At 38.5% G+C, this 22,819-nt stretch overlaps 3 protein-coding genes, 1 long non-coding RNA gene and 1 other non-coding gene across 7 annotated transcripts in view; 2 read left to right on the plus strand and 3 right to left on the minus strand.

Moving 5' to 3' along the window:
- Nucleotides 1-1,684: 1,684 nt before the first annotated feature.
- Nucleotides 1,685-9,389, minus strand: rnf152 (ring finger protein 152). Of its 3 annotated transcripts, XR_006928817.1 has the most exons (4): nt 9,302-9,389; nt 8,278-8,356; nt 4,779-5,507; nt 1,685-2,801 (listed from the first exon to the last, which is right to left on the minus strand). XR_006928817.1 is itself a non-coding variant. In XM_046876509.1 (3 exons), exon 3 carries the CDS (start codon nt 5,391-5,393, stop codon nt 4,854-4,856), a length of 540 nt encoding a protein of 179 aa, XP_046732465.1. In that variant the 5' UTR covers nt 5,394-5,507; nt 8,278-8,356; nt 9,302-9,389; the 3' UTR covers nt 3,550-4,853. The 3 variants fall into 3 exon arrangements, 2 of the variants coding, with proteins under 2 accessions (XP_046732465.1, XP_046732466.1); XM_046876509.1 differs by lacking the exon at nt 1,685-2,801 and having other exon boundaries at nt 3,550-5,507; XM_046876510.1 differs by lacking the exon at nt 1,685-2,801 and having other exon boundaries at nt 3,550-5,507; nt 9,291-9,386.
- A 1,694-nt stretch (nt 9,390-11,083) lies between these two features.
- On the minus strand, nt 11,084-14,879 carry buc (bucky ball). The gene is made up of 7 exons (XM_046875977.1): nt 14,721-14,879; nt 14,517-14,576; nt 14,165-14,317; nt 12,622-14,076; nt 11,908-12,021; nt 11,716-11,829; nt 11,084-11,641 (listed from the first exon to the last, which is right to left on the minus strand). The coding sequence occupies exons 2-7, from the start codon at nt 14,521-14,523 to the stop codon at nt 11,610-11,612; spliced, it is 1,875 nt and encodes a 624-aa protein (XP_046731933.1). The 5' UTR covers nt 14,524-14,576; nt 14,721-14,879; the 3' UTR covers nt 11,084-11,609.
- Nucleotides 14,880-15,971: 1,092 nt separating this feature from the next.
- On the plus strand, nt 15,972-18,992 carry rpl7 (ribosomal protein L7). Its single transcript, XM_046877242.1, has 7 exons — nt 15,972-16,035; nt 16,766-16,964; nt 17,081-17,247; nt 17,589-17,726; nt 17,812-17,921; nt 18,344-18,563; nt 18,942-18,992. The coding sequence occupies exons 1-6, from the start codon at nt 16,022-16,024 to the stop codon at nt 18,550-18,552; spliced, it is 837 nt and encodes a 278-aa protein (XP_046733198.1). The 5' UTR covers nt 15,972-16,021; the 3' UTR covers nt 18,553-18,563; nt 18,942-18,992.
- Nucleotides 17,426-17,513, plus strand: LOC124403491. Its single transcript, XR_006928907.1, has one exon. It is a non-coding gene; the product is annotated as a small nucleolar SNORD12/SNORD106 (small nucleolar RNA).
- Nucleotides 18,993-22,228: 3,236 nt separating the features above from the next.
- LOC124402796 overlaps nt 22,229-22,819 on the minus strand; it is a 732-nt gene continuing 141 nt past the window's right edge. The window contains exons 1-3 of the long non-coding RNA XR_006928792.1: nt 22,762-22,819; nt 22,467-22,642; nt 22,229-22,301 (exon numbers count right to left, since the gene is read on the minus strand). The exon at nt 22,762-22,819 is cut by the window's right edge and continues 141 nt beyond it. This is a non-coding gene — a long non-coding RNA (uncharacterized LOC124402796). The remainder of the gene's footprint in view (nt 22,302-22,466; nt 22,643-22,761) is intronic.

The following is a 22,819-nucleotide window of genomic DNA, read 5'->3' on the forward strand; positions in this document are numbered from 1 at the left end:
TTCGGGTAATTAACGCTTCATCTCAGCCTCTTCATGGAGCAGATGTTTCGGTGTATTTAAACGATTTGCGCAAAATGAATTGGAGTCCTGTTCACAGCCTGATACCACCACCTGCTGGTCAACATGAAGAAGTGCAGGTAGGATTTTACTATTCAGTTCTGTTCTGTCCATCCTGTCGTGCCTTGTCTTGTCTTATAGTATTCTGTCCTATCTTATCTAATCTAATCCTGTCCCTTCTGTCCTATTCTGTCCTGTCCTGAGTCCCACCGAGTTCAGCAAGCAATGTCCAATCAACATGGCCGCTCACATCATCAACAGAAAACACACCAGCGCGTCTTACTTTTCAGCTGTATTTGTGAAAGCTAAAACACTGACTCAGCAGTTCTGAAAAGAAGAATATACTCATCACTGTTAAATTGATAAACATGAATACAGAAGCATCTATGTTTTTTCTTATTCAGCTCAAATGCACAGAGATTGAAAATGGCGCCATTCCAAAATTTGAGTTTCCACATTTAAAGGTGGTCAAATGCAACATTCAACATAAAGTGCGTGTGGCCTACACTGCAAACACTTGTTGTTGTTTTCCTTTGGTTTCTTTGGGACGTTTCTCTTCCTGCTCCAATTTTTTTGTAGTTAAAATAATAAATGTTTGATATTTTCTAGAATAAAATTTTTCATATCCTAGTGTTCCATAAACCACAGTGACTTCCATCGTAACGCGATCTGACGCGTCTGTAAACAGAAATGAATCGTTTGATGAGTTGGTTTCAATAAGATGTATTTGTTCAGTGCATAAATTTGATCCAACTGATGTTTGTTGGAAATATAATTCGATTGATTTCGTTATATTTTACAGCTATCGTGTCTCCTGCTGAAACTTCTGCTCATGGAGAGAAAGTTCTCAGCGTGCTGACTGAATCAGAAGCAGCAGTAAGCACCACTGCTGTGGATACGGACTGTGGAATATAATCCACTTTAGAGAAATCAGTGGACGCTCTGCTTAACGTTTATATTCCAGATCATAATATTCCTGTGAACGAGTCAGGGGTTAGTGTGTGTCTGGGGAATTCTCCAGGCAGCTCCGTGTCATTAGGATTCAATTCCTGTTTCTGTCCTCGTTCACAGGTGGTTTTTACACTGCACTCAAATTCACGTATGATGTTCGATTTATCGCTGCAGTTAAACGCAGCACGGTTCTTCTTGGCTTGTGCTTTACACGTGTCCTCAGTTAATGGCGTGTTTAAGCCGCTTTCCTGCAGGTTATTTAGCAAAAAGAAATGCCACGTGCTACTCCGTCTGGACAACGCCATCGATCACGAGCCATGTGACTTATAGCTTTTTTTTTTTTTTTACAAATCTGTCAATGTGCGTTTTTTGCCAAATGTGTGCGCATATGCTGATTAATAAGCTCGACTCATGCTGTGTGTGCAGGTGTGATGACAGAACAGCAAGTGCCTGCTGATCAAACACACACACACACACACACACACACACTAGACTGGTTGAGAGAGTTAGGTAGACATGTGTCTGTCCTCAATGTCTGTCCTCATGTCTCAATAAAATGATAAACAGCTGCAACTATAAAACACTGAAACCCCACATTTTATTATTAATCTTTATTTGTATGTTAAAAAGTGACCATGATATGACATTGTTTATTTGTAAATATGTATTTGTTTATTTGTAAATATGTATTTGTTTATTTGTAAATATGTATTTGTTTATTTGTAAATGTCTGTTAAGGTTAAAGAGTTGCATAATAGTTTTTACAAATCTCAGAAATTCTTGATTTTCCCGTATATTTGCATTTTTTACTACACTAAAAACCTCATTTAAAATAAAATGCAATAAAATAAAAATAAATAAAATATCACTGTAATGCAGCAAGCATAAGTTCATCATTTGGATAAATGAATTCAGCTTTAAATCTAATTCTTCAGACAATCATTTTATGGTTATTTTGCATAATTAATCATCGTTTATTTGTATGTTTTCCAGGGATTATGAAAAAATTCAATTTTGATAAAAAATGAAAATATTATTTTAACTGTTAAAACTTTTGCCTCTAGATTTTACTAAGTGGAAATAAATCTGTATCTTACAAAGAAACCATTGTAGCTATCTAGCGCCATCTCATGTTGATTATACGAGAGAATGATAATCAATGAGTTGATTCAGTTCAGGTGTTTTGGCCATGCCCACTGCTCACAGGTGCATAAACTCGAGCACATCCCGGCTCTGTGGACAAACCCGGAGACCGGCTGAGGTCAGCTGTTAGCGCTATGACTGTGAAATGGAAGCGTTTAGGCACAACAGCAGCTCAGCCATGAAGCGGCAGATCACACAGTCTCTGAAGCATGTAGAGATGAAAAAGCTCTTATCTTTTGTTGCATCACTCACTGCAGAGCTCCACACTGCCTCTGGAAGCCACTTCAGCACAAAAGCTGTGTGTCAGGAGCTTCATCCTAAAGGGTTTCTGGTTTTTTTTGTTTGGTTCCAGCATATTAACACACAAAGTGTATTCCACTACTAGGGTGATGAGAAGACCCCTGTCCTCCTCCTGCTCAGGTGTATAAAATCATCTTTGAGATCATTGTCAGTCACCATATTAATGCCCCAATGGCTTTGCAATGGGAAGTCCAGCAAGCACATGTAGATGTGATGGTCATACTTTGGTTACATATGTATATAAATTATATGTGTTCATTCATCACACCAGGCAATGACAGACACATAGAGAATGTAGTGGAAGATGCCCTCACTCGTGAAAGTGAGTTCCTCTGTTCTGTTACTGCATCCTGCAATTTTAAGGAGGACAATCAGTGCAATCTGACTTTGATCAGATGTCTACAGGCTACAGATAGCATCATTAATCACTGCCGGGGTGCAGCAAGGTGACACAATGGCCTTTTATCGCACAGTTTCTCAGATTCTGAGATGTCCTACACGGACTGGAACATGACCTTGGCTCATTGCTGGGTTCACTGCGCAGGGATTTTACCAATCGCAATTTTGTGTGTCGTTAAAAAATCTCAGAATTACAGAATGTGGGCTGAAATAAGAAGGAAAAAAAATCTATAATCCGTGCTAATGTTATTGCAGGACTCATGTGCGCTGGAACCTGGTCAGAAAGTGCTTTGGAGTTATTGTTTCTATGGTGACAGCTCATTCACAGGGACTCAGTAACAGTAACTCTGCTTCATTGATGATTCATTTCCTATAACAGCACTTCACTATGGTTATGTGTGGTTCTTTTACAGCAGTCCTGTAGAGGAGCATGGATTATTGAAACCATGCTGAAAACACAGCAGTGAGGGATGTCCAGAGTTGGGCAGGCAGCCATTTCCCACCATTTTTTATTTCCCCGATGTGAGTTAATATAGTTTTGGACTATTCCTCCAAATGAACTGACAGCAAGAATTAGCTGAGGTCTACAGCTTCTTCTCTTCTGCTGTATAATCTGATCCAAAAAGTGCATTGGGAATTAAAAATTATTTCAGAAAACTTAAATACAGAGGTGAGAGCTGTACAGTGGAAATTCTACAGTGAGGTCGGTACAATTTTATTGTTCAAAATCAAACCCTTTTCAACAAAGACACCAAAAGTTAGTTTGGAGTTTGACTAAATGATTGTTAGGAATTTAAGATCTCAGACATGCAGGTTACAGGAAAATCTTCAGTGATGGAAACAAGTGAAAAAGTGTCCTGATACAGAGAAACCGCACACTTTTGGAAGTTATTTATCATTGACACTGGAGACTCCTTCCATAAATGTCAACAACTGCACATTAAGTAGATCTGTACAAGTTCCTGTAAACCAGCTGTTACTATAGAAACAAAAAGAACATGAAACACTGTGATGTGTGGCTGCACTACTGTCAGAGACTTCTGACCAATCAGAGTGCAGAACTCAGCAGCATCATTTTGTTCAGAGGAAATACTCGCCAAAACACCAGGGAGGTTTATCACACATTTCACAGCAACGTTTTAAATAACACATAAATAATCATATGTTTGGACTTTAGGTAAAAATGTGGTAAAGCTGAAAAAGGAAATGCATCAGGGGACAGGAATTTGTGTTTATGCGGGATAAAAGAGTTCTTCCTTTTTCCATGAAAAGCCCCTTTTTTTCATTTGTGTTAATACTTAAGTTTCACTGTTACTGGTACTTATTAGTTCCAGTTACTGTCAGTGTTCACTGTAGTGTGCTATTTATTAGACCTGATTTGATTTCATAAAGTTTTGTAATATAAATATTTGTTTAAAAAAAAAGCTTGAGTATGTGAAGAAGGAGCAGAACATAACTAGTCCCAGTCCCATGGTATGATCTCAGCCTGGTTGTTTTAGTCATAAAAACCTTTTAAAGTCATGGTACATTTAAAGATGTTCACAGTACATTTACACACAATAAAACCGATCACATCAACGTCGCATCCAGTCTGGATTTTAGCTCTACAGATTTAACGTCAAAGTGTAGAGCTAAACAAATTTATATATACTGTAGGTGAGGTGTTTAAAATGCATTTGATGTTCTTGATATCGTACACAACGACCCTATATAGTGAATAAGGCATGTGATCTGACGTATCTAGAGTGTATGGATAATGGTGAGGGGTTTGAAATGGAGTTCATGATCAGCATGTGGATTTGGTTTATGTTTCTGACACTGTGTATAAGATCTGTAATTTTGAGACACATTTACAGCAGACTGATGAATATAAGCAATTTGTCATGATGTTCATATGACAGAACGATGTAGTGTATGAAATCCTCTACCTGAAAAATCATTTCAGTGTTCTACTGAGAGCTCCTGATCCTGTAGGCCCCAAACACAGCCCCAAGAGAAATCTTTCATCCACAGGAAATGATGTTGAAACGTTTGGACACACAAGACATGTTGTGCAGGACAATTGCCAGGAGGAAGATGAGGATGATGGCGACCATGAGGACGGTGCAGAACCCCGTCCAGGCTGAAGTCTTCATCGCGGCGTCTCTTCCCTCGACCTCCTCCTCCTCTCCAGTTGTAAGGCGCTCGGACTGAGTCGTCCCATCTGCGTTTTTGAAGCCATATCGGTAGGTGTGTTCGTCCGCTGACAGAGGCAGCAGGTAGCAGCTGCTATTGGGCAGCCGGATAAAAACGGGCGTGTGAGCCAAGGTGACGGCTGAGAGCGTTTCCGAATCATCTGGGAGCTGGAACACTGAGATGCCACTCAGATGTGTGATATGGCGGCACCAGGGGCAGCGGACTTCCCTGTGATTCAACACCATCTGATCCAAACATACTGAGCAGCATGTGTGCATGCACTCAAGAAGTTTGGGTCTGCGACGAGGGCTGAAGGGGTTAAAGCAGATATGGCACTCTGGTCTAGGAAACGTCTCCATTATACGCATCAGCAGCTGAAGCCTTTTTTATTCAGTGTCAGGAGAGCAGAAACATGAAAGCCAGTTTACTGACAAAGATCTGCATGGTCAAATCTTGGACTTTTAATCCACATCTGACTGCATCTGTGGAACAGACCAGAGATACAGCAGGTTTGGATTAAAACAGTGTCATAATTAATCCAAACTAAATCTCACACTAAGACCATATGCTAGGAACAAGCTTTCCCTCTGCCTCCTGCCAAGTACACAACACATAAACACATCACCTAGATCTTAAACAGGATCTGTGGGAGAATGTAGCAACCAGTGGAGGAGCCTGGTACTGTTCTTCAGACTAGAGTTTAAACCACATAACACACGTCTCTGTATGTTAGATTAGATTTGAGAAATTGAATGAAGAACTGCATGACAACATGTGACTATCAGGCAGAGTTATTTCTAATCCAAGGATGACAAGGTCTAGACAGAAGGGACTGCCATAGTGCGCTGTTTTTACCCATAAATCATTGCAGGATTGAATGACATTTGATTTGGGTTCAGTAGAATAGTTCAGTAGAGTACACTCTTCTGTGTTGGAGATATTATAACCTTAGTTATAGCTGACAGTGGAGACTCCTTCAATAAAGACAATTCACTACATCAGTAACTGCTTTTTAAATGAATAAATAGAGAAACACTGCTGTTGAGGAAAATGCACCTTTTGACCAATCAGATTTGAGAATTCAGCAGCCCTTTGGTAAAAATGTGACTTAATTCAGTGCATTGTTAAATTCCTTCTAAAATTAAGGTTATTAATCATTGAATATAAGAAAATAATAGCTCAGAATTAGTATTCATAACCAGTGGGTTATTCTCAACAGAACCTGAAGCAGCTATTATCCAGCACCCTGTAAAAGCGTTTGGAGGACAAACATCGCCTTGAGGAAGCACACGACTTTTATCTACGTTAATTGCTTGTTGTAATGCACAAAAAAAGGACAATTATTCAAATGAAAAGGTCTACAAATATACCTCATGAGATCACCCCATTCTATAAACTAGCAGTAAGTGACTAACCTGGACCTGCGCAGTAGTGAACTCCACCTCGGACTGCTGTGGTGTGTACGTACCTCAACTTATGATAATTACTGGCTCAAGCGGCCGTGACACAAGATCAAAGATTAGTAACTATAATAACATGGTTCATGAATCAGGTTCTAGTCTCGAGGGATGAGAGAGTCATTCTGCAGCCGTCAGCTGGGAGAAAAGTCATTAATCATGTAATTAAACCTGCAATTGTCTCATTAATCAACAAATCCCTTAAAAACTGTACTGGTTATGAGATGCACAGAAACTGATTCTTACTTGCAGAATGAGATCCTATGGAATAAGTTGTAATTTAGCTTCACAGGGTATAGAGCAGTGTGTATGATACAGCAGCAATGTCTGGTGTGTAGAATTTTAATGGCCAGAGAATAGAACTATAAATATATTTACTAATTATGAACGACGCCCATGCTTCATGTAGTCTTTATTTAAAAAACGCAAAATAAACAGGACTATAATCCACCACAAAATGCCACTGGATATATTTCGGCTGCAAATTCTGCCCAAAATACCACTGGTTGCCAAATATACCAGTTTTAGTCCAAAATACCATAGAAACAAATCACAACACCATTCCTGCCAAACATGTTCCTGTTTATCCTGTATAAAATTCCTGTCCAACACGTAACAACATGAAACCAATCAGACCACCCAAATAAACATATCAGACATCAGTTATAAATCTCTATAACTGCTATATAAAAAGAAATAATGAAAAGCCACTTGGTGTTAGATTTCACGTAAACACACAGAAGGTGTGATTGGGACAGAGCCCGATGGTATTTATCCCAAAGCTGTTTTGTATAAATTTGAGAGTGGACGTTGCTGTAAAAAACTCCAGAAGAAAAAAGCTTTAAGGTTTAAAAAACACCAGAAAGTGAAGAGTGTGGGTGATTTTTATAATATAATTACACTTGATTAAGTTCTGATAAAAATCAGATGAAAGTGTTTAAACGAGGAGAATATGTTTTGTATCTCAGCATGCTGTGATGTGTTTGAGGAGAAGGATGTGGAACAGAAGACGTCGGTGAGGAGGACGGCCCTTATCTGATTAAAGATCTTCCACCTTGTCTCCTTGGACTCCTCACTTTTCTACCCACATCAATCTTTTAATTTTTTTGCTGACTGAAGTGACCCATGGCACAAAACCCCGCTGCGTTTAGTTTCTCTAATCACTGCCATTAATATCCACGCTTTTTTCCTCAGTGTGTGAAAAGCACACTGCTAACCGAGCTAATTAAATGCATTAATGGAATTCTCCAATGACTGGCCAACAAACTGCACTGCTGATTTGACCCTGAGATGTTAAACCCTTGATATTAAAAAGGCCACGGGAAAAGGAAACGTGGTGATAATTCTACTGAGATGTCGTGTTCTTCATCATGGTGATGGAAATGACAGAAAAGACAATATAGCAGCGAGGAGACTATGAGCTAGATGCTGTATCAGCCCTCCGTCAGCCGGAGAGACGAGCGGCAGCAAGGAGGTTTATCAACAGCAGACAGAAGAAAAGAGGAGAAAATCAGTCATTCGAGATGTTGCGTATCTGACGAATTGCTTTAAGCTGGATTTTGAGTCATGCTTGTCCTTATTAGTGCCGTTGATTCATTTGAGTTGAAGAAACAGCACCTGGAACCTTTTTTATTCAATTCTTCCAAACAAACTGATTTCCAGATGGTGTTTACATCACAGCACGGCAGTTTGGGTCTTTATTTCCACATCACAAAGCGTAAAAGAGCTAAATAAAGATCTCAAAACAAACGACACACACACACACACACACACACACACACACACACACACTTACCATGTACTTTGGTCGCAGTTTTTATCCGTGCCTTTGAGGAATCTGAGTCTACAGCCCTAATCTGCAGATCCCAGCTGACCTGAAGAGACAATTAATCATCAGATAGTGTTTCCATTCTTCTAAGATAACATCAGTGTCATTTTAGTTATCAGGCTGATCTTCAAACATGAACACAGTCCTGAAAAATGTTGCAATAATTCAGATCAGAATTTCTGTTTTAATTCAATCACAGTCCTTCATCCTTCTCATTCACATTCCCACATTCATGGATTAGATGCTCGTAAAGTTCATGATGATCCTTCAGGAAGATTTTTCTGATCGCTTGTAAAATAAAATAAAAATGAAGACACAAAATCTCATCTGGTGGCATTATTATAATAATATATTACATAGAGATGAGTTATTCTCCTGTAACAGCACATCCTTAAGTCTTTTCTCGTTCTAAAACTAGTTCCTTCAACATCTTTATGTTTTTATTACCAAACAAACTGAAGCAGGAGTAAATATTATATTTTTGTAAATATGTATATTAACTTTTCAGTAGGTTTCACACATGCAATAAGACCTAATGAGCAGGATCAGGTGTGTGTGTGTGTGTGTGTGTGTGTGTGTGTGTGTGGAGATCTTCTGATGAATGAAACTCAGGTATGAAGATGAAGGTGTAGTCTATAAACCCTGAAGGTAATCAGTCCTGTGTGGGTTTTATGACTAATCTGCAGCGTTACAAAGTCTAACTAAAGACTTGTATTGTTACAGTGAAGCTCAGTTCTGTAGATTTATATAAATATAAATAAATATTAGACTGTAATCTTCTCACGAGTGTAGAATCACCTGTCCGTTATCTCGAGATTGGAGTTTTGGCAGAACGAATCTCAGATTTCTACACATAAATACAACATACAGCTTGTTTGAAAAACACACCTCTGACTTCACACAGGTAGAAATAACAAGGAATAAAAATTTGATCGATAAAGTGAGTAATTGAGAGTAAAACAGTGACAGTAAACACGCACCGGAGATTTACCTCAGATGTGACAGAAGCGTTCCGTCCGCGCGCGCGCACCAGGACAGAGGGGCTCGTGCTGTCTTTTTAGCACGCGCTGCTGGTTTGACAGTTCCGTGGGCGTTCACGAGAGCCCGCCCCTTCAGCCAATCAAAAGCGCGGATTGTGGATAAGTGACGGGTCCAACAGCGAATCAGAAGAGTGCAAACGATGCCCGCCTCGGGTTACTGTTTATGTTGTGCTGTTTGCGTGTTTAATCGCGAGTTTGGATCAACAAACACCATCGAAATGACGACTTCTAGACCAGAAACATTACTTATTTAAAACATTACATTTTGCAATAAATGACATTAATATTTATTTCTATTTCAAGTAAATAAAGCTCAGATTTATTTTTATAGACTTTATTTTATATGATTTAATATAAAGTACATGATGAAATGGCATTTTATGACAAAAAATCTAATCAAATCAAACCTGCATCTTTATTAACTTCAGCAAGCAGGACAATAATTAAATTACATTCTATTCTATTTAAAGAACACAAACATTGTCCCAAATCAGCTTTACAGTAATGTTACAAAATCTGAATGTATTAATTTAGTGCCTAATAAGTTTATCCCTTATAAAAAACAGGGATAGTTTTAGATTACACTAATTAATAAAAATGATAAATATATTTTTGCTGCTTGGTGATAAATTTATGGTGTAATGCAGAAGTTTCAGAACAAACCAAACTGAATTAGTTCATAGATCTTAGTATTTATTTAATTTTCCCACAAACACCCCCCTGATCTGCTACGTATCACAGCTGGGTGATCTTTTACAGAGAGAACAGCACAGACTGTATTATAGTATTATAGAAGTGGTCCAAATGACTGCATTAAGTGATTATCATTTAAAGTTTTAACCTGTATAGAGAAATCACCTTAAAGTTGATGTTAGATTTAATTCCATAAGACATTTTCATTCAAAGTGTTGTTTAAATGAAGAATTTAAACTCCAGAGCAAAATGGTGAATATATTTATGGAAAGTGGTGAAACAGATCTGTCAGATGTCGAAGCTGTTGCTCAGAGGGACACGCCGCATGCAGTGATGCTGAAATGTGACACGATCAGACAGCCATTTGTCAAAGGGTCATATTTTGGGTTCTCACATGCAGGTACCTGCCAATGTTTACATATTCAACTTGATGTAAGCAGGGTTCGAGGATGAAGGAGTAAACAACATGAGTCTGGGCTAATGGCAGTTTCTGTCAGTCAAAGAAACGCATCAGCATGCCAATGGGCTCGATTAGTATTACCTCAGCAGGTATTTAGTGCCATTCTGAAACCAGGCAAAACCACAGAGCTTGACTTAATGTCTTGTATTCTGGTTGCAATAACGTCTGTAAAAAGGCTGCACGTGTCATCCTGGGCTATTAACAGATTGTAGCTGAGACACTAGTCAACAAGGGAAACTGTGTTTAAACGCTAAGCCTTTTAATCCTATTATTCTACCTGCTATAAGAATATAAACATCACTTGGCACTATAATTCCACACTTCTGTACAGCAACATTTCTAAACACAATGTGACAACCAAAACTCCACCCCAGTGATGGCTAAGATTTCACCTTTGAATAACCTGAAAATTAAGAAACATCTAAAGTAATTTAGGTTAGGTGACAAATTTTTGGCTTCCAATTACACAAACATCCCTCTGGGTCAGTATATGAAAGTTACAGCATCCCAATGCACCCAAATAGCAGAAAGGACCGAGTCATTACACCGATTTCAGAAGCATATTACAAAAACCACACGCTCAAGTGCAATGCAAAGATTTTAATGACACCACTGTGCAAGCAACACATCTGTACGTCAACATTACACTGCATTACAGGTTTAAAACAGGTCGCACCATAAAACGACAGGTCTGGACCAGGCTCAGCCAGACTGTCGAGGTATTTCAGTCAGCTGCATTTCTAATGCCCGGGAAAGAAAATAAAAAATATCTGAGCATGGATTCAGTGAATCAGACCTTAAAAAGCCAAGCATGAGCACTGAACAGGCTGGACCTACACCTCCCAGATCCAGCCACAAGTAACATGTCAAAGCATGGTCCAGAGAAATCATCTTCAGATATGATTAGGATGAATGCACAGCATCCAAAATTAAGTGGTGCGAATATTAGAAATGCAGCAAGGCGTTCATTTTATCATTACCTCCCATTATTTACACAAATACCAGTGCTCGGTTATTTTATTATTGCATGCTTTTGTGCAGTCCGTAGTGCAGTAGTGTTTAGATTAGGAAATACATTCAAGTATTAAAGCAGTGCTCTTTGTTGCTTAGTATCTCGTGCCTCTTCTTTTCATAGACCCTGGAAAAGAAAATGTGCAGTCAAGTTGAAAATATTTCTTGCTTATTTATTGAAATCTTCGTTTAAGTGCTTACCTCTGCCCCTTTGGCAGTAGGAAAACTCTGCCTCATTGTGGTCATCGTATTCGTTTCTCCTCAGCCTTTGCTGATCAAATGTTTTGCCGGAAGGCTTTCGTCTTGCAGGTCTTCCTTCAAATGGGAATCAACAAGCAATAAATATGGGAGGGGAAGAGGGTTAAATCTAAAATGGCACTAAAAGGAACCTGCCTTTTTCTTGAAGACCATTGGCTGGCCTGCAGGATCGTGATCTCTGCTGGGTACTGCAAGCAGTCCAATTTTCCTGCTCAATCATCTCTCCTGGACTTTCTCTCTGCAAGTGTTCTGAAGCATATTAAAATAAGTATGGAGTCACATGCATGGAGTCATGCTGTTGCTAGTGATTGAAAGATCGGATAATTTTAGCAGCTTGGATCTTAGAATCTTTCATTAAAACGAACGAGCATTGAGTCACGAACGAACACCTCTGACTCATGAAGTTCTATTCAGGGAACAGAATTGAGCAGTTTACCTGTTGAGATTGTCTCATGTTTTGCTCATGTGGGTCCAGTAGTAAATTAAGGAATCACTGAGATGACTTGTTCTTCTGAGTCACATTTAAAGACTCGTTCAAAATGAACAAATCCTTCATGAACTAATCACTAGCAGTCACAGGAAGCAGTTTAATTAGGTTTCCTTCTATAATATCTTAATCTCCTTTAAGAAAACTAAATCCCTCAGTTAAACATTTGCTAACAAGTAAATCTCAATAAGTAATGACAATATAAACAAATCCCCACAATAATGAGCAAGTGATCTGACCCAAAAACATATATATTTTTTTTTAAGTCACCTTTATGCCAGGAACCTGAGAAACCATCAAGCCATGCAGTAGAGAAGGAACAAGTAAACATTACATAACAGAGCAAGATCTAAACAGCATACCCTTTTGACCTTTTCCTCTGCCCTTATCTCCTTTAGCAGGGGAATAGTGCTGCTCACCACACTCTCCTCTACCATGGTCTTGGTCCAGCTCACTTGAATCTGCAACCTCAAACACTTTCTTGGCTTTGTGTTTGGAAACTGGAGCACAATGAGATGGTCCATGCCACCTTAACACTTTTGGAACGTCACCGTTTATCGGCACCACATTGTTGTCCTCCAACCCACAGTTGCAATCTTGATCCAACGGCTCTACAGGATCGACATCTTCATCTGGAAGGCTTGCTCCACAACAGGCGCACGTTTTGGCCCAGACAGAGCATGCATTATCTGCATGATCCATTTCAGAGCGAGTGTGAACAGCACTGGTTTCTGCCAGTTTGCCACCATCTACATAGGTTTGTCCTGACGCAAGATCATCTTCAACATCAGTGGAAAACATCTCATCCCTGGAAGACAACTCATCTAATGAAGGACTGAGGACGCTCTGCCGCTCAGGAACCACCTGAGGGTAGTAGTTATGGGCGTAAGGGCTGCCAAAAGGGTATCGTTTAGAAGGCAATAGAGCAGATGCAGGATCCATGTACAGCAATGGGTTCACCTCGTTGTGAAGCAACAAACCTGTGGTGGTCTTATTGCAAGGAAGGCGGAGAATTTGATATGGCAGATCACAGTCTGCAGTCATCTGCAACAGAGGCTCAGTAACCTCTACAGATTCAGGAGGCAAATTCTGAACCTTCTCACTTTGGATGGAGGACTTACCCACACACAGGTCAGACAGCTCACTGCTATTAGAAACATGAGCTCCAGAGTCTTGGACCTTTGAACAGTTTCCATTGCTGACATTAGTGCCAGATTTCTCGCTCCGAAAGCACAGCATCTCCAAGTCACCTCGTTTGTAATCTTGTTCACGACTCTGACTTTCATCACGAATGGAGGAACTGTCAAGAGGCAGCACATCAGACAACACACACTCCTCTGAATGGCCTTGGTTTGACTCTACATCATACACAGCAGAGTCACAGAGAGTCACCAGTTTCACAGAACCATCCTGGTTCCCCTTGTCTTGCTGAGAAACAGGGTCCTTATTTAACTTCTCTCCATAGTTCATCTTCTCCACCTCATGAGTGAATGAGATTACAGCAGGGGTCGAGGAAAACATCACATTAGCTTCCCTGACCACTCCAGACTTTTCACTTGCTTGTAGACCTTCTAGGCAGTCCATCAATTTACTAACTGGACCTCCAGGCTCCGTCTGGACTTCAGATGAAGTGGTCTCATGATGCATGGTCATCTGTTGGAAGTGCTGACGGAAACGAAGGTCATAGGAGGAAACAGAAGGAAAAACAGGGGCCATCCTTCTGTAATCAGTCGGCTGCATGGGTGCATGTGGGACCATGTAACCAGGATACTGCATAAATTGATATGGAGGCATGTAAGGACGTCCAAATGGAAACACTAAGAGTAAGAAGATGAAAGAAAAAACACTGCCATTAGACTGAAACAACTGTAACAGAAAAAAAAACCCTCATGAGAGAATTGTTACCTGGTCCTGGGTAGCCATACTGTCCAAACGGATCCATTGGCCATTGGTACATGAAATAAGGTTGGGAAGGTGGTTGGACATAGAAAAATGGTCTACTGTGATGAACTTGGGGGTGTGATTGCTCAGCATCCGATTGTGAAGGATGAGAAACGTCTAGAAGAGAGACAATAATAATTTTAAAAAATCTAAAGTAAGAAACCCTCACCTGCACATTTTAGTGTCTCTCTGATCCAAACTCTGAAAATACTTTTAATTAGCTGATACATTTGTGTTTTAGAGCAGATTTATGAACCTATGCATTAATCCATCAAAGCCAAGTGATCATTAAATTCAGAATCCTAAGTTATCATACCTTCCATTTTCAGTGAAGGGACAGGAAGCACACACAGGATACAAAACACCACTACATATACTGCAAAATAAACCAAAAATATATATACACATACATACATACATACATACATACATACATACATACATACATATATATATATATATAACTAGAAACCTAAATCGTTATGACATTTACACATTGTTTACAAATTTCAAAACCGACCTTAAACGTGCAATGTGAACACAACGTGCAAACCAGTGCAACAAACTCGCTACACAAACTTCCTCAACCCTATAAATAGCGCGTGTATGTGGTCTAAGCACAGTGAGGGGGGTGAGGGGGGAGAGGGCAGCAGGTGCGCACTAATTACCTTCACTTCAAACACGCCGGATTAATTAGAGGCTGTTTAAACACCTGGCGGCGTGGAACTGCAAAACTCTCACGCACATGATATGCATTCATTCATTCATTAATTCATTCAAACATCTAATGTTTATATACTTTTTAAATGTTCATTTCGGTAAATGTAAAAAAGGTAAATATTTTCAAATGATAAGATTTAAATCTAATATATATTATTATAGGTAAATGTGGTAATGTTTTGAAGTATATATAATAAGATTTCAGTCGAATATAGTATTATAATGTATCATACTGCTCATGTAATCATGTGTTCTACTATTTTGTTACACATCACAATTTCTCTTTTTTACTGTCAACTTGGATCAATATTTAATTTCCTCCATTATGCAATAAAACAATTATTTAAAACAATTTTTATGGAAATTTTAGGGGCTGATTTTATATAATGTGGCTTATAAAGTTCAGCCTCATCAGACCATGAGACGTTATAACACAAATTCTGGGGAAATGATCATCTAAATGAATGCACATGGCGGCCAGCATAGTGTTTAAACTGTGCGTCAGTTAGTTCAATCTGGCAACCCTGATGTTTTCTACCTTATTTACAGGTTTGTTGTTGTTTTCTGTAACTTCAAGATTTTTATTGAGTTTTTGTTAAAATCTTTGAAACTTTTAAGGTATTATAAATATGTTCTTGATTATGTTATATAATATATTACACTACAAACTGCACTAAAAACCTGCTCATTCACTCGCCTGAAAATTTCTCCACATTTTTCTATTTATAATTGTGTAGTTGTTTGATTATTATTTAATGTTATATAACTGACTTGTGTTTATTCCGGAATCCTTTGTGCGTGTATATTATTATTATTATTATTATTATTATTATTATTATTGTCGTATTGTTTCTTGTGATTTTAAAAGTATTATTTAAATCACTTATTAGTGCCAAATATTTGTATCATAGTAAAGCGACGCTTTAAACGCTAAAGTTGGTAAATAAATACACATTTGTTTGTCAAATAAACTCAATTCTTGAAAGAATAAATAATAATAATAATCAGGCGATATATGAGTCTACCTAATCCTGACCGGAAGTGTGCGGACCTATAAGGCGTCTCTGCGCATGCGTGAAAGCCTCTTTTACCGTGGGCATAATGGCGGGTGAAACGTAAGTCTTCTGTCGTGGCGTTTAAATCTTTTCCCATCGGCGTGTGAGAAGTTTATTCGGTCTCTGTGTCAGATGGAGAATCGTGTTTAAACACTCAGATATGTTATAAAGTGTGTATTAGTGCTGGATGTGGAGGAGATGATGTATAAAAGCTGTTTGATGTAGGAGATGGTGTGAGGGAGAGTCGGGGCTCAGTGTAGCTTAGCAGCGTGATGATAATCCTCATGTGGCGTGTCAATTCAGATCAATACACGTGTTTATATCAGCTGGAGAAAAGAGAGAATAAAATTTACAGCAAAAAAGAGTCAAATACAAGTGTGTGTGTGTGTGTGTGTGTGTGTGTGTGTGTGTGTGTTCCCTACACCTATGCTAGCATTGTGCTAAGTGCTAATGTTACCTGAGCTAATCTCATCATGGGCTCATTTATTTATTAAATCAGTATATTTAAATGTGTTAAAATGTCACCTTGCTCTTTTTTGCAGTGTGTGTGAGTAGTTCTTACATTCCTTTTATTCTGTCATTAAATGAGATGATTTTCAGCAGTAAATTTAATAATCTGATCTATAAATGATCTAAAATGTGGTTTGAAGTTGCCCAGAGTTTATCAGTGAAGTGTTCATGTGATATAATGTTTAATTTGTTTATTAAAGTTTAAGTCACTCTGTTTTATTGATTAGAGACTCGAGGGCCAGATGTGTAACCAGGTCTAAACTCGTATCTTTACTTTCAGAGAGAAGAAGGAGAAGAAAGAGGCTAAGGAGACGAAGCCGAAGAAGGAGGTGAAGGAGAAGGAGTTGAAGGAGAAGAAAGAGATTAAGGATAAGAAACAGAAGAAAGTTCCGTCAGTCCCCGAAGGCCTCTTGAAGAAGAGGAAGCACTATGCTGCTGTCAAGGCGGCTCGTGCCAAGGCTCTGCGGGTCGAGAAGAAGGTTTGTGCTTTTATTAGAGTCCTGTTTATGATCTGGATGGAGGTGGTCAGAGTGGTGCTCTGACTCTCACTCTCTCTCTCTCTCTCTCTCTCTCTCTCTCTCTCTCTCTCTCTCAGAATCGCGTCGTCACCCGCAACCTGATTTACGCCAGAGCGCAGTTTTACCACAAAGAGTACCGGCAGATGTACAGGCGTGAGATCCGTATGAACCGTATGGCTCGCAAAGCCGGAAACTTCTACGTCCCCGCCGAGGCCAAGCTGGCATTCGTTATCCGTATCCGAGGGTGAGCTCTACCTCTACAAGGAGGTTACATTTTTAGTTCTACTGAACGTTTCATCCAAATTTCCATGTTTGACTTCTTCATTGGAGACGTAACCTAAATCTTGAGATTAGGGGTTTAGTGCTCCAGATGTGGAGGTGAAGCTGGTAATGTTCTGGGTGAAGTGTTCAGTTCTGTAAACGTGATGGTTAATGATGCAGCTCTTTTTTCCCCGTCATATCGACCGTGGTGATTCTTCTGCTAATAAGCCAAAATCACTGAAACCATGCGGCAGTTTAACTGGAGATAAACGAGTGTGAATGAGGGAGTGTTAATGCTTTTTTTTTTTTTTTTTTTCACCGCAGTATCAACGGCGTGAGCCCTAAAGTGCGTAAGGTTCTGCAGCTGCTGCGTCTGCGGCAGATCTTCAACGGCGTCTTCGTCAAACTCAACAAAGCCTCCATCAACATGCTGCGGATCGCCGAGCCGTACATCGCCTGGGGGTGAGGAGCCGATAGTGTGTGTGTGTGTGTGTGTGGGAGAGAGAGAGACCTTCTCTGTTTAATGCGTGTATATTTATCTCCTCAGTTACCCCAACCTGAAGTCTGTGCGTGAGCTCATCTACAAGCGTGGATATGGCAAGATCAGAAAGCAGCGCATCCCTCTGACTGATAACGCCCTCATTGAGAAGAGCCTGGGTAACACACACACACACACACACACACACACACACAATGTAAAGCAGCTAAAGCACACTTGGAACATTGTCATTAAACAGTGTTGTGGTGTATGAAGGAACGTTTTCAGCTGGAACAGTATCTGATCAGAATAGTGAGATGCAGTTGAGCACTTCTACAGAGATCAGGTTTGGTTGCACTGCTGCAGAATTGAAGTTTAGAAAGCAGTGATTGTGGTGTTGAGGAGACCCTTCTGACTTATTACACTTTAATATCTGCATCTGCGTTTGGTCTTCATGGAGCCATGTGGAGGGGGTCAGTGATTTGGTGTTGGGAGCAACAGTCAGGGTTTCCAGTGATGTGAAGATGTTCTCACTTTGTGACAGTGGTACACTGTTTTGGAGCTGTATGTAACTGGAGAAAATTGCTCCTGTTTTCTTCAGGCAAAACAGGAATCATCTGCATGGAGGATCTGATCCATGAGATCTACACCGTGGGCAGGAACTTCAAAGCCGCCAACAACTTCCTGTGGCCTTTCAAGCTCTCATCTCCTCGTGGTGGTATGAACAAGAAGACCACTCACTTCGTGGAGGGAGGAGATGCCGGAAACCGAGAGGACCAGATCAACAGACTCGTCAGGAGGATGAACTGAAGATGGACCAAGTGAGTGTCAGACCTGCTGCTTCTACACCAACTTACTGCATGTTTTAATGTTACACTTCACTGCAATTCAGTTCATTTAGCAGAATTTATACACTTACTGAAATCTCACGTTTTTATTCGTTTACTGAAACAGTAGTGAACAAAACAATAAAAACTTTTATAAATAAATATTTTAAGTGTAAAATCTTATTGTACTGGTGATTAGTTTATTCAGTGATTTTTGCTAAACTTCAGAGCTTCAATCACAAACTCGACTCTGCTTTATTCCAGATGTGTAAATCTAATCTCCGCACGTGTGCACGTTTTTACAGTGGAAAAAGTGTACTTTTAGTTTAATTATGAGTTCTTGTTTAACATTATTTAATTTTTTTTTTTCAGGTGCACTGGAACATCTTTTGGTTTATGGAAAATAAAACTTTAATACACAAACAGTTTTCTGTCTTTATTTCTCTTTTAAAGGTTTGGGATTAGGTTCTCTTACTGTAGTTTTGTTTGTCTCCCTCTGGTGACTGGAGTTGGTAGTACAGCACATAATCCGGATTTAAAGGATTTTTACTCCTTTATTAATAAATTTATCAAGAAAAATCTGCAGGTTTCAGAGCATCTTTTGATGCTTTATTTCTGATTCAGGGTCTCCAGGAGTCTGGTTTAGGGACCGTCGCTGAAGAGCCTTAGCGTTAGCATCTGCAGGATTTTATTTGATTTATGCTAAACTGCTGTCAGTAACTACACCAGTACTAATCATACAACTATTACTGCACATATTCATGTGACTTGTAGAACCTTTCAGTGGTCTGGTGTATTTTAAATGATTAAAAAGGGAAAAAGTTTCATCACCTAGTGGCCACAAAATACATTTCTCTCTGAAGTTCGTGAAGAAAAATCATTTAATTATCTCCACGTGTGATGGTCTAGATTCTAGACTCTTAAATGACGAAATTGGGCTATTATTTGTTTTTATTTAAAAAAAATAAATAAATTTATAAAAGTTTGTGTAGTAAATTTTACATTGCACCTCGTTTCTGGGCTGTAAACATTAACGTATTTTAAGCAAATTAATTTTAATGGCACCATTTTTTTTTTTTTTTTTTTTTTTTTTTTGTTAACACAAGACTAATGCAGTGATTTTTGTTTAAACAATTTTATTAAAAATGTAAGTTTAGCGCAACAAGTTTATTTACGACGCTGTTTCTTACTCCTATAAAATAAAAAATCTCCCGAAAATGTTTTTTTTTTTTTTTTTTTTAAATCAGTAAAATGTTTTTTATTGATGCGCAAAGTCTCAAATCAGCACTGAGATACAACATTCACAATCAACCCTCTGGGGTCGAAAAACGCACCGTGGCGTTTTGACATTGACATTTAGTCTTCATGCTCTATGTTGAGTTTGGTTTCACAAATAATGAACATCAATATTTCTCCATGTTGATTAGAGAATTAAAGATGTGAAAAGTATTCATTTAAGGTACATTAAAAACATAAATTAATCACATAAGTGTGAAAGGCTACATGTCAAATCCCAAACTTCTTTACTTTAACTTGAGTAAAAAACTATAATCAATACTTCAACTTTTACCAGTATTTAAAACATGAGTATCTGCTGTGTGTGTGTGTGTGTGTGTGTGTGTGTGTGTGTGTGTGTGTACTTTTGCTGTCTCAGTGTCCTTTAGGTTTGTTTGGTTGTTTCTTCCTTTTGTTTAAACATTAAAAGCACAATCACTTTCCCTAATATTCTGCAGTAACGTGGTAAATGTGGGTTTTAATAACATTAGTGTTCTGACAGAGTTTGAAGGTGTAAAACAGTAAATACCTGTTTGTGTTCAATAAACAAACATTTTTGTGTCTAGGCTTATTTGTTTTCATTTGCAATGTCCAGGAACAGCTTCACATGTAAATGTCTTTATTCAGATGAAAATATGGCTATTAAATGTATTAATTGTGTAATATTGATTATTAGAGGATTGTTTATTTTTAGACTGAATTATGTGGAAGAAATGAAAAAGGGGACAGAGTTTCAGCACAGAAGCAAAACATCAAAAGTTTCATTACAGTTCAGTGCAGTTGAGAGATTGTCTGTTCAGTGGTTTTTATGTATAAAGAGAGTTGTGTTGTAAAAACATCACCCCTGATGGTGATTAATTTAATCTGCCATGAAACAGAGCAGATATGAAATTTAAAATTTATGTATTTAAGTATATTTTGTGTCTAACGTGTGCTATAATTATTTTATTATAACTTCATGTAAAATATATTTGATGTAAATTCCCACTTATGTACTTTATTTATTTATTCCTGGGTGACGAGAAACAGGAAGTTGTTCAACCATGATGTTCTGTTTCACAGGATTATGAATATGAGGCAACACACAGACGAATCCCCAGTCATTCATCACAGTGGGTAAGAACGAGGAATACAGCTGTGATGTGCAGCAGTCAGCTCTGAAAATGCACATATACACTATATATATAATAATCATGCTGAACACATCTTCAGAAAGAGAAATTCTACATTTACCAGCAGTTTCACCCTCAACCCATCAGTTCTCCTAAAACAATAAAACACTTCCTTTAAAAAAAACAATTCCCCTTTTTGAGATTTGGCAGAAACCCGTCTGAGGTTGTCAGTCTGAGGTTGTCAGTATAGTGTGAGTTTTTCAGTGCGAGGTTTTGACTGGAAGCTCCAGAACTGCTGCTGTTTGGTCCTGGTGGTGTTTCTGAAGCAGCAGAACGTGTTGATGATGCTGTGCTGGTTTACTCTTCCTGCTCTCAGTCTCTCTGTAGCGGCTCTGGTGTGTTTCAGTGTGAGAAGTTCAGCAGAAATGCAGCTCATCTGCTCCTCGAACTCTTTGAGCATCTGGGGTGAATATGAGGGTGAGTCTCTTCAGTGTGTTAGTCGTGTTCTGTGTTACTGTGTGTATCAGCAGGTGTTTGAGCTGATGGAGTGATGATGAAGAGAGAAATCAAATATGAAGGAAAACCTGCATCTTGTAGCGAAATCTTCTGAATATATGAGATTTTGACCCAAATGACAAGTCTTTAATTTGAGTAAAATTAATCAAATGGATAAAATTGTGTTTTGAAGTATTCACACACACACACACACACACACACACATACACTTATTCAGAGAATCAAATACAGAATACGGGTTAAATAGCACCTAATAAATAAATGTTTGATTAATTGTAAGATATATAATAAATATAGTGCGTGTTTATATACATAATATTTGAGATGATATTTGAGTTGTGGTATTGATAGTTTTAATATATTTTGAACATCAGATCTATAATATCAGATCTATAATATCAGATCTATAATCTACAATCTGACCCAATACATTCATTTATTATAAAGTCAAATAATTATCATTTGACACTTTTTTTTATTGTATATGAAATATATATATGATGTATCAATTATATATTATTAAAAATATTATATAATATAATTTATTAGTAAATGTATTATAAAATCTACAGTTTATTGTATTACTACATGATATACTGTATAATTTCACACTCGTTTTTAAGAAAGTATCGTAATATAAAGTAAAAATAAATAAGTCACAAAGTTGCGCATGTTGGACAAAAGTGTAAAAGTTTCAGTAATTATGTAAAATATAAACATTTAAAAAGTCAAATTGAACACGTTCTTTTTAATAACCTGCAGTTTTATTCTGTATTTATTGTTCGCTTGGTTCAGGTCCGGTCCATCACTTCCAAATCAGGATGGGATCCTGCAGCAACGGGATGAACATCATAAACGTGAACTACACGCTCATTACAAGTAAATCACAGCCATTTTCTCTCCATCATGTTACTTGTTGTGAGTAAAAGTTTGTGCACCCCTCCCTCCACAAGCCTTTACATTGCACTGGATTGACCCCTGTGTAGGAACTCACACTGAACAGTCTGATGTACGATGTGAGTTAAAGATTGTGATGCGTCTCCATGTTTTTGTTTCCCATCCTGTAGAATTCACGCTCGTGCGTGTTGGATATCAAATCCGCTCGTATTATAGAGATCAGCTGTGGGTGGAGTTTTTTCAGGCCCCGGTTCCGTGCTCCGATCTAAAGTTCTGCAACATCGTTAAAGGAGGTATTGAACACTGAGGGTCGATTCGAGCAGGTTTCAGCTGCACTTAAACTCAAATCACACAAAAGCTAAATGTTAATGTTCTGCTGCAGAAACGCTCACCGAGACTCTGTCGGTTCCTGTGAAGCCGTATTACGCTTTTGAGGTGAGTTCTGTGTGT

Source organism: Silurus meridionalis, chromosome 20 (assembly GCF_014805685.1).
Source record: "Silurus meridionalis isolate SWU-2019-XX chromosome 20, ASM1480568v1, whole genome shotgun sequence".
In the NCBI taxonomy this organism is placed as follows: Eukaryota; Metazoa; Chordata; class Actinopteri; order Siluriformes; family Siluridae; genus Silurus; species Silurus meridionalis.

Bases quoted from the DNA above. Each gene is read 5' to 3' on its own strand.
- rnf152 (XM_046876509.1), bottom strand. From the start codon at position 5,393: ATGCGTATAATGGAGACGTTTCCTAGACCAGAGTGCCATATCTGCTTT.
- buc (XM_046875977.1), bottom strand. The intron at 14,077-14,164 runs GTAACAATTCTC...TCTTACTCTTAG, and splicing joins GTATGGCTACCCAGGACCAG to TGTTTCCATTTGGACGTCCT. The intron at 11,830-11,907 runs GCAGGTTCCTTT...TCCCATTTGAAG, and splicing joins CAATGGTCTTCAAGAAAAAG to GAAGACCTGCAAGACGAAAG.
- rpl7 (XM_046877242.1), top strand. The intron at 17,248-17,588 runs GTGAGCTCTACC...TTTTCACCGCAG, and splicing joins TTCGTTATCCGTATCCGAGG to TATCAACGGCGTGAGCCCTA. The intron at 17,727-17,811 runs GTGAGGAGCCGA...TTATCTCCTCAG, and splicing joins GAGCCGTACATCGCCTGGGG to TTACCCCAACCTGAAGTCTG.